Here is a 10,543-nt window from a genome sequence, read left to right on the forward strand (position 1 = left end):
CAGCCTGGGTCAGTCACAGTCTGGGTCAGTCACAGCCTGGGTCAGTCACAGCCTGGGTCAGTCACAGTCTGGGCCAGTCACAGCCTGGGTCAGTCACAGCCTGGGTCAGTCACAGTCTGGGTCAGTCACAGTCTGGGTCAGTCACAGTCTGGGTCAGTCACAGCCTGGGTCAGTCACAGCCTGGGCCAGTCACAGCCTGGGTCAGTCACAGCCTGGGTCAGTCACAGCCTGGGCCAGTCACAGCCTGGGTCAGTCACAGTCTGGGTCAGTCACAGTCTGGGCCAGTCACAGTCTGGGTCAGTCACAGCCTGGGTCAGTCACAGCCTGGGTCAGTCACAGCCTGGGTCAGTCACAGTCTGGGTCAGTCACAGCCTGGGTCAGTCACAGTCTGGGTCAGTCACAGCCTGGGTCAGTCACAGTCTGGGCCAGTCACAGCCTGGGTCAGTCACAGTCTGGGCCAGTCACAGCCTGGGTCAGTCACAGTCTGGGTCAGTCACAGCCTGGGTCAGTCACAGCCTGGGTCAGTCACAGTCTGGGTCAGTCACAGCCTGGGTCAGTCACAGTCTGGGCCAGTCACAGCCTGGGCCAGTCACAGCCTGGGTCAGTCACAGCCTGGGTCAGTCACAGTCTGGGCCAGTCACAGTCTGGGCCAGTCACAGTCTGGGTCAGTCACAGCCTGGGTCAGTCACAGCCTGGGCCAGTCACAGCCTGGGTCAGTCACAGCCTGGGCCAGTCACAGCCTGGGTCAGTCACAGCCTGGGCCAGTCACAGCCTGGGCCAGTCACAGCCTGGGCCAGTCACAGCCTGGGTCAGTCACAGCCTGGGCCAGGGGCCTCACCCCTGGGGGGTCCAGGGCAGGACTGAGTCTCTGTTAATGCTCCTACACAGGAAGGCCAGCTCTTTCGATTTACCGTCAAAGTCCTTCGTGAGATGAGTGTGGAGGGTGGGGCTTTGAGGGTGTGAGGGGTGGGGTGTGTGGGGTGGGGTAGGTGGGGCTGTGAGGGTGTGTGGGGTGGGGTAGGTGGGGCTGTGAGGGTGTGTGGGGTGGGGTGTGTGGGGTGGGGTAGGTGGGGCTGTGAGGGTGTGTGGGTTGGGGTGACTTGGTTACTGGGCGTGTCAGAGGGTCTTTCTAGCCCTGCCAGGAACAGTGTTTATGAGTGGGAGTTCAGTTCCCTCCTCCTGTGCTAATGGATTTCCATAAAGACAGCCATGACACATTTTCTCCTTTGGGTTGTTTTGTCTCTGTGAGACCTCACTGAGACTCTCTCTCATACACACACACACACACACACACACACACGCACACACACACACACACACACACACTCTGCCCCATCCCCTCCCTCTCCTTCTTCTCTCAATCTCTTTAGGTCCCTCTCTCTCTTTCTAGTAGTCTCTCTCTCTCTCTTCTCTCTTTCTGCCTCAGCTCTTTGTCTTATCTTCCTTCCTGTTCTACCTGAGGCTTCACCACAAGATCACAAACACACACACACATTTATCTCAGGCCCTCAGACCCCCCCCCCTCCTCAGTCCCCCTCAGCCCCCCCCCCCCCCCTCCTCAGTCCCCCTCAGCCCCCCCCCCCTCCTCAGTCCCCCTCAGCCCCCCCCCCCTCCTCAGTCCCCCTCAGCCCCCCCATCCCCTCCTCAGTCCCCCTCAGCCCCCCCCCCCCCCCTCCTCAGCCCCCCCCCTCCTCAGTCCCCCTCAGCCCCCCCCCCCCCTCCTCAGTCCCCCTCAGCCCCCCCCCCTCCTCAGTCCCCCTCAGCCCCCCCCCCCTCCTCAGTCCCCCTCAGCCCCCCCATCCCCTCATTCACTTCTGCATTAATATTACCTTACGGGTAGTAACTAGGCAGCAGTACAGTGTGCGGGATGAGAGGATGTATAAATCCTTGATGCGGTGTCTGAAGGCCCTCCTTGCACATATGTGTCTGTGACCCCTGCAGAGTTCAATCCTTAAGGATGACCTTGTCGTGACCTTGAAAGATCTTCACTGCATCCTGGAAACAGATGCCTGCAGCAGCGTCAACGCTGGAGAATCACAGGGCTGTCTCCTGTCCCTCTCTCTGACACCACACATGTAGTCACGTCAAACAAGGACAGGAAAAAAACTGTTTTTACAGAGATTTATTCAGTCTACAGATCTGTCATGGTGAAAAAACAGTCTTTTTTATTAATCCACCCTTTACTGAGACAATATGGATAATACTAGCACAGTACCTACCCAGAAGGAAGTTACATATACCACTAAGGAATGGTAAATATCCAACAACATCACACAACACAGTTACATCACTTTAACAAAACACATAAATACTGTAACTGGTACAATAGCTAACAAACATAAAAGTGACCATGTATGAAGTGGCAAAAATCTAACAGCATGTGTTTCAGCTACAGATGAACATGGTACAGTACCATTTTGTTCACCTTTGGGACAAAATATATTAAAAAATATATCTTGCTCTTTTTGTCCATCTCTCTGTGATGCACATGCACACACACAGATGAAGAGGGAATGAATCTCTGTCATCAGATCGCCATAACCTCATGAAATTGGGGAGTTGCCGTGGTGACAGATGCCAGGTCAATGGAGGTTGAGTGGACGATGGTCTCCTGGTTGTCGTGGTGACCGGTGATTATGGCCTCCTGGTTGTCTTGGTGATCAAAGATGATTGTCTCCTGGTTGTTGTGGTGACCAGTGACAATGGCCTCCTGGTTGTCATGGTGATCGAAGATGATGGTCTCCTGGTTGTCGTGGTGACCAGTGACAATGGCCTCCTGGTTGTCATGGTGATCGAAGATGATGGCCTCCTGATTGTCGTGGTGACCAGTGACAACGGCCTCCTGGTTGTCATGGTGATCGAAGATGATGGCCTCCTGATTGTCATGGTGATCGAAGATGATGGCCTCCTGATTGTCGTGGTGACAAGTGACAACGGCCTCCTGGTTGTCGTGGTGAGCGGAGGGGGGCTGCTGGGGGGGGGCGCAGGGAGGAGGCCTCCGCAGAACCACGATCTCAGCACTAGGACCCTGGAGCAGAAGGGAGCAGAGTACCTCCTCACTGCATCCCACCACAGGTACCCCGTTCACCTCCACCAGCCTGGAGTACACACACACATTACATACACACACACACATTACATACACACACACACATTACACACACACACACATTACATACACACACACACACACACATTACACACACACACACACACATTACACACACACACATTACATACACACACACACATTACATACACACACACACACACATTACACACACACATTACATACACACACACACACACATTACACACACATTACATACACACACACACATTACATACACACACACACATTACATACACACACACACATTACACACACACACACATTACATACACACACACACACATTACATACACACACACACACACAAAGACAAACATTAATCACCAGCTACAATCATTTCATTTGCAGAGATGCTGTGCGGTTGCTAATGCAGGTAAGAGTGTTCAGAAGCAGGGACCAGGACAGCTGCTCCAGGTGCTGCAGAGCAAGGGAGGAAAGTGTGCTTCTCATCCAACTGGTCCTGTCAAATATCTGTCTGTTCTTTTACAGTCATCTACAGTCTCCCTGGCACCTGCAAGGCAGACTGCCTCCAGTGTTCTCTGTCATAAGACACCCCACAAATAATATCAAAGGCTCCTGGGTCATGAAATATTAAAACATGAGTTCAACATAGATTCTCAGCTCATTAAACACTGCCTTCGTTAATTTTCTATTTATAGTCATCCTGGAATACAAACGAGAAGGAAAAAAAAACTTTAGACTTCATAGGCTAAAGGCTTTATATTTTTTCACAGACTGTGAAAGGAGCATTGGCAGACAGCCTGTGATTAGCTACGCACACGCAACAACGTTCAAGACTCCTTTTAGTTTTCTGTGGTTCAGACTCTTTACTGGGTTAGAGACAGGCCTTTCTGATTCCGGCCTTTATCTCCACTTTAAGGGAGCAAACTGTCTCTCATGACGTCACTGGCACTGCATGTGTGTGTGTGTGTCTTGGCTAGTGTGTGAAGGATGTCAATGTGTCGCTGCCATGGTTACAACAACACTAATTGCATGACTACATGTTTTTCTTCTTTTATCTACTGCTCTCCATTTGCTCCGACATCCCAGTTTTACGTTACCGTGGTTTCCTGTTATGGCCCTTGCCCTGACGGGTTTCCAAAGCTACCGGGACGAGAGACCGTCCGTGAGTGAGCTGGAGGATCTCTGCTGCTCACAAGCAGGAGGCTAGGACGCAGCCTCAGGTGTTAACAGGAGGCTAAGACGCAGCCCCAGGTGTTAACAGGAGGCTAGGACGCAGCCCCAGGTGTTAACAGGAGGCTAGGACACTTCCCCAGGTGTTAACAGGAGGCTAGGACGCAGCCCCAGGTGTTAACAGGAGGCTAGGACGCAGCCCCAGGTGTTAACAGGAGGCTAGGACACTTCCCCAGGTGTTAACAGGAGGCTAGGACGCAACCCCAGGTGTTAACAGGAGGCTAGGACGCAGCCCCAGGTGTTAACAGGAGGCTAGGACGCAGCCCCAGGTGTTAACAGGAGGCTAGGACGCAGCCCCAGGTGTTAACAGGAGGCTAGGACGCAGCCCCAGGTGTTAACAGGAGGCTAGGACGCAGCCCCAGGTGTTAACAGGAGGCTAGGACGCAGCCCCAGGTGTTAACAAGAGGCTAGAACGCAGCCCCAGGTGTTAACAGGAGGCTAGGACGCAGCCCCAGGTGTTAACAGGAGGCTAGAACGCAGCCCCAGGTGTTAACAGGAGGCTAGGACGCAGCCCCAGGTGTTAACAGGAGGCTAGGACGCAGCCCCAGGTGTTAAGAGTCAGGTGGCTGAACGGTGAGGGAGTCAGGCTAGTAATCAGAAGGTCGCCAGTTCGATTGCCGGCTGCGCCACATGACGTTGTGTCCTTGGGCAAGGCACTTCACCCTACTTGCCTCAGGGGGACTGTCCCTGTACTTACTGTAAGTCGCTCTGGATAAGAGCGTCTGCTAAATGACTAAATGTAAAATGTAAATGTTAACAGGAGGCTAGGACGCAGCCCCAGGTGTTAACAGGAGGCTAGGACGCAGCCCCAGGTGTTAACAGGAGGCTAGGACGCAGCCCCAGGTGTTAACAGGAGGCTAGGACGCAGCCCCAGGTGTTAACAGGAGGCTAGGACGCAGCCCCAGGTGTTAACAGGAGGCTAGGACGCAGCCCCAGGTGTTAACAGGAGGCTAGGACGCAGCCCCAGGTGTTTATCTTTACAGGTGTGGCCTGGACAATCAGGTGAATCTTTCGGTGTGTTCAAGGCAGGAGGAGGTTTGTGGACAGGCAGGTTCTCCAGTGGGTTGGCGAGAGATGTTGCGTGTGTGTGTGCGGGGACATTTCCATGTGTGTGCAGGTATGTGTGTGTGTGTGCCTTCACCTGTCGTTGAGGCAGAGGTGGGTGTGCTCTGCCTCGACCACCACCAGGCCACAGCCGTGTGTGAAGCGACAGGTGAAGCCGTAGCGTCCGTCCGGCCCCGGCCTCTCCTCCACCACCAGCAGCATGGCCGGGCAGCAGGGGGACACCAGCTGGCCCAGGGTGGAGAGCTTCCTCTGGGCCTTCTCCTGCAAACACACAGCCACACAACCAGCTCTCACTGTTTTCTAAGATATATTTTGGAGCACTTTTCATGCTTCATTGGACAGTTTTAAGTTAAGTGTGACAGGAAAGGAAGGAAGGGAGGGAGAGAGAAAGAAAAGGGGAGATTCGAACCCAGGTCGCTGCGGTGAGGCCACAGCCTACATGGAACACAGAATGTAGGTCAGGAAGACATCCCATAAGAAGACTGAAAGGTACTTTAAAAATAGCTTGTGTGTCTGGCCACTACATTTCCAGTACCCGCCCCCCCTACCTCGCCCCCTCCCCCTCTGCCCCCTCAACCCCCTCCCCTGGCCGTCTCTTGTGGCGTGTGAACGCCTCGCAGCGATTGCTGCCGTCTTGCCGGGGTCAGAGGTCAAAGCTGAGGCCTCTCCTCAGGCATGAGAGCCAGACAGGATATCTCCACGGAAACGCAGCCGAAGCCCCTTGAGAAACAGCCCATAATGCACATCATTCTCCTGTTAAGTTTCCCTCTCAGCTGGATGCATGCCATGAGCCCAAATCATTTTCTCTTCATATTGTTCTTGTTTGTCTAGAGGAGCCTCTGTGATCCAGGACTACCTGGTCGAGACAGAGAACATTCCAGATGCTCCAGAAACACTCAGTCTACATTAGTCAACATTAAACATGCCGCGGTTTGGGTGCAAGGTTGAACAAGGATTTAAACAATGTGTCCCTACAATGAGAATCAAAGAAGGTCCCCGTCGCTGTTTTAATGGTGTGACTGAAGTTTCTTTTGGCCTTCCAAGCTAAAGTGCTCGTTTAAAATAATTTCCGCCGTTTGTTCCCTCCCCCCCCCCCCCCCTCTCTCTCTCTCTCTCTCTCTCTCTCTCTCTCTCTCTCTCTCTCTCTCTCCCTCCCTCCCTCCCTCCCTCCCTCCCTCTCTCTCTCTCTCTCTCTCTCTCTCTCTCTCCCTCCCTCCCTCACCCCCCCCCTCCCTCACCCCCCCCCTCCCTCCCTCACCCCCCCCCCCTCCTTCCCTCCCTCCGTCCCTCCCTCCCTCCCAGTGCTGAGGCTCCATTAGTTCCCAGGTTGCCGCGCGCGCGCATGCCTCTCCCCCGCGTGTTAACTCTGATGAGGTCATCTGATAAACATTAGCTCTGCCGCGTTTCCCACAAACTCAGCACCTCCAGCAGCCTCACCCTGGGGATGCAACGTGACACGGCCCGCCTCTCAAAGCCCCCGGCCGCGTGGCTCCTCGTTAGGGCTCCTCCAGCAGGATAAAAGGCCCACGTAAAAAAAAAAAATAGGTACAAACTGAGAAGGAGTGTCCTGTGAGCACGCACCCGGATCGCCTTACATGCAGTGGCCCATCTCTCTCCCTCGCTCTCCCAGTGGCTTTTGTCACTGACATTCCATTGTTGGTATGGTCACAGGCTCTCAGGTGACTGCGCCGCTGTGGATCCCCTCTCTCCCTGGAAGAGCATGTTCAGCTAATTCATGACCCTCGGCCTACTGCCTGGTGTCACTCAGCTGCTAACGGCTCAACCTCATGAAATAGACTCAGGGAGGGGCGAAAGGAGGAATGTGTTTGTTGCTTGAGAGAAGAAACTGTAAAAACAAGATGGACGCCGTCTGCTTAGCAAAACAGCTCAGGATGTTCGAGATGTTTGAAGTCATCTCCAATCTTCCCGCTGTGTAACACTTGTCCTCAGGGCTGATGTAGCATTAAAGCAGTGCACCACAATAGGGACAAACATGTGAACCCTTGTCTGGAGCTGACAGGTATGGGTGTGGTGGATCTGATGAACCTGGTGTTACCTTGTCTTGGCAGTCCTGCAGGGCGGTCTGGAGGTGAGCCACCTGTCTGTTCAGGTGGACCAGGGAGATCTCCTCCTTAAACACCTGGCAGTTTGTCTTCATCTTGTCAAGGAGACGGACTTCCGATCGCCTGAAAAGGTACAGAGGAGGTTATTCCTCCCTACTGTGCCCCACTACATCAGTGAGAACCAACCAAGTGGAGGACTGATTGGGCGCGGCTCGCGTACCCGCTCCTGTGAGCCGCTGCGTGGGTTGGGGGGTCTCTGAGAGCTTGCAGACTCTGTCTCTTGTCTCTGAGGCGGCTCTGCGCCTCCTCCAGCCTGGCCTCTAGCTCGGCAGAGCTCAGCTCCACCAGCGCCACCTCTGCTTCCATGCTCTTCAGCTCTGAGCAGAACGCCACCAGACCCTGGTGGAGCTCCTGGACCTGGGGGCAGGACCACTCACGTGGTCAGATCACATCAAACTTGATCTGTCGAGCCCTTCTAATAGCGTCTTCTTCCAAGCACTGCCACGGAGGGCTTCATACACACCCCTAGAACTGCACCCAAACTAACCCTAACCCCTAGAACTGCACCCAAACTAACCCTAACCCCGTAGAACTGCACCCAAACTAACCCTAACCCTCACGAGAAGAACGAGAAGTGAGCAGTGGGTTCTGGGATGGGATCTGTCGTTGTTCATGATGTTTATAGTGATATGTCTGATTCGTCAATTTCGGATCATTCTTTCTGCGTTTGTTTTTTAATGGGTCGTACTGTTGAGTGATGATTGGTCGTGTGGTTCGTAAAGACACACCTGGAGGATAACATGTTGGAGGGAGTCCACCTGCTGGTTCAGCGCTTTGATCTTTTCTTCTTTACCTGGAATGCTTACTTGGAGGTTTTGATTGACAGAATTCTCACAGACATTGTTTATTTTAAGGTCTTGGACATTTATAGATTTGGGTTTCTCCTTTATTGCAGAAAGGAAAGAAATGTTCAGAGACATGGCATGTGAGATCAAATATGCTTCTGCAGCATTGCAATAATTACCTTTGGTTTGTGACATCAGTCCAGCTGTAGGACAGGTAAAGCAGACCTACCTTTTTACACAGGTACAGCTCCAGCTCCCTCTTCACAGGTGTTGCCAAACTACCGATCTGTAGACCTGGTGAAAGCTCTTCAGAAGAACCTTCAAAAACCAAAATACAAATTCACCATAAAACACACAAACGCATCTGCAGGGTCACTGTGTGTTTGTGTGTCTGCCTGACCTTGCTCTTCTTTCAGGGTGAAGAGGTCCTTGTCTTCTGTCATGTTCAGCATCTTGGTGCACGACTCAACGACCTTGCCCACCGAGGTCTCCTTGGGGGTCCTGAGATGGATGAGTCTTTCTGAGGCTGAAACATACCATGACACCATAACAAAATGTATTCCTTTTTACCTTAAAAACGGCAACTCTTGCAAGGGAACATCAAGTGAAGTGTTCAACAAATAGATGATATAATAGAAATATGGGTTCATGTACCGTTAATGGTGATCTCTATTAGCTGAGAGTTCTTCTGCACCAGATAATTGTGGCTTTTGTTGCTGCAGGCACAAGAGTTGAAGAAATCATGGCTCTGTTTATATCATAGTAACGTTTGAAGTGGTAGACAGGGCAAAACTTACCTGAGCTTGATTGAACAGCGGTTCATGTTGAGGCAGCTGACCTGCGGTGAGGATTTGGACTTGCTCATAGACACTAAAGCCGCAGTGAAGCTCTCTACGTTATTAGGCCCTAAGGTTTCTGGAGAAGAAAGACAGTACTGTAGAGAACATCGAGTAAAGCCTGTCATTCAAACGTCTGTAACTACCACCTGGCAGTACATCCACCCAGGTGATCCGAGGCTGTGTGGTGGTTGGTGTATGATGATTTAAATGAACTTTACAGTACTCAAGAGGGATAATTGTACTCGCAAGAACAGCAGGCGGTAAACTATAAACAGTGGGTGATGCCATTCCATAACTGTACCCAGCAGGGAGTCGAGCTTCTGGGACGTGGAGCTGGGAGGGTGGATCTCCTTGTAGATGGCTGACAGGAGCTGCTCTCTCTCCTCCAGAGAGGAGATGTGGAGGACCTCCAGGGTGTTGACATCCACAGACGCAACGTCTGCTCCACACAGAGCACTCTCTGTCACGGAAGGGGTCATCGACACGCACAGACCAGGCCAGAGCGGGAGATCACAACAGAAGCACAATGTCTTAGGTTTAGACATTCTTTTGTAATGAGCAAACTGGCAACGTGAGGCTGGGAAAGCCGGCGAGAATCCTTCACAAGGCTGCGGGGCTGGGAGGGTGAGAGGGATGAGTGAGTTGTACCTCTGATGAAAGGGAGGCACTTGGGAAGGCCGATGCTGATGAACCACTGGCAGACTTCCTCCGTGCTGAACTCCCCAAGAGATCTGGCCCCCTGCCAGTCTGAGCCCTACCAACAGACAGAAACAGGTCTTTATCTGCAGGATCTTGGTTCATCTCAGTGACAAATCAGGTGTATTTCACTAAAATATGGGATTCTTTGAAATTGACAACACACATCTCTCTGCCGTGTGCTGTTATAAGTCATTGAAGTTGTTATGCTCTCCCTTGACATTAAAATGGACTGTGATATACGAGTTTCTGTTTAGGTCTTGCTGTTGCCAAAGCCCATTTGGCACGGTGTGATGCTCTGCGTGTTACCGCTGGTGATATGTGAATGGTGAGGAGTCTTTGTGGCTGTTCTGGCTGATCGGTACAGATTCCAAATTGTTGGTGTGAGAGCACGTTTACACAAATGATAGATTTTTGTCAGGGGTGGAGAACAGTGAGGTATTCTGGATTTAGGGCTTAGATCTTATTGCATTTAAGTATTTTCATCTTTGTGGGCTCATACTGTAACGCTGTAGGCTGCATGCTTAAAGGTAATTGAGAAAACTATTCAAGAACTTCCAATGTTAGAAAAAAGTATAAAATAAACATAATATATACTGTATAAGTAATTACTATAAAACAGATACAATTTAACCTTTTAAATTGTTTCTGTGTTCTCAGGAAACCCCCCCTAAGCACAAGCAAAACAGTTTAAGAAGTATTTGTACA

At 51.8% G+C, this 10,543-nt stretch overlaps 1 protein-coding gene across 1 annotated transcript in view; it reads right to left on the bottom strand.

The window, feature by feature from the left end:
• Window positions 1–2,135: 2,135 nt before the first annotated feature.
• LOC146268635 (uncharacterized) overlaps window positions 2,136–10,543 on the bottom strand; it is a 13,098-nt gene continuing 4,690 nt past the window's right edge. Inside the window, exons 6-16 of the mRNA XM_084709478.1 lie at window positions 9,788–9,893; window positions 9,441–9,599; window positions 9,098–9,215; window positions 8,955–9,016; window positions 8,701–8,826; window positions 8,530–8,618; window positions 8,244–8,399; window positions 7,676–7,872; window positions 7,449–7,578; window positions 5,469–5,647; window positions 2,136–3,098 (exon numbers count right to left, since the gene is read on the bottom strand). Of these exons, the coding sequence (XP_084565604.1) occupies window positions 2,528–3,098; window positions 5,469–5,647; window positions 7,449–7,578; window positions 7,676–7,872; window positions 8,244–8,399; window positions 8,530–8,618; window positions 8,701–8,826; window positions 8,955–9,016; window positions 9,098–9,215; window positions 9,441–9,599; window positions 9,788–9,893 (1,893 nt within the window). The 3' untranslated portion in view covers window positions 2,136–2,527. The remainder of the gene's footprint in view (window positions 3,099–5,468; window positions 5,648–7,448; window positions 7,579–7,675; window positions 7,873–8,243; window positions 8,400–8,529; window positions 8,619–8,700; window positions 8,827–8,954; window positions 9,017–9,097; window positions 9,216–9,440; window positions 9,600–9,787; window positions 9,894–10,543) is intronic.

The sequence above is a fragment of the Hypomesus nipponensis genome, chromosome 11 (assembly GCF_054491055.1).
Source record: "Hypomesus nipponensis isolate SF chromosome 11, ASM5449105v1, whole genome shotgun sequence".
In the NCBI taxonomy this organism is placed as follows: domain Eukaryota; kingdom Metazoa; phylum Chordata; class Actinopteri; order Osmeriformes; family Osmeridae; genus Hypomesus; species Hypomesus nipponensis.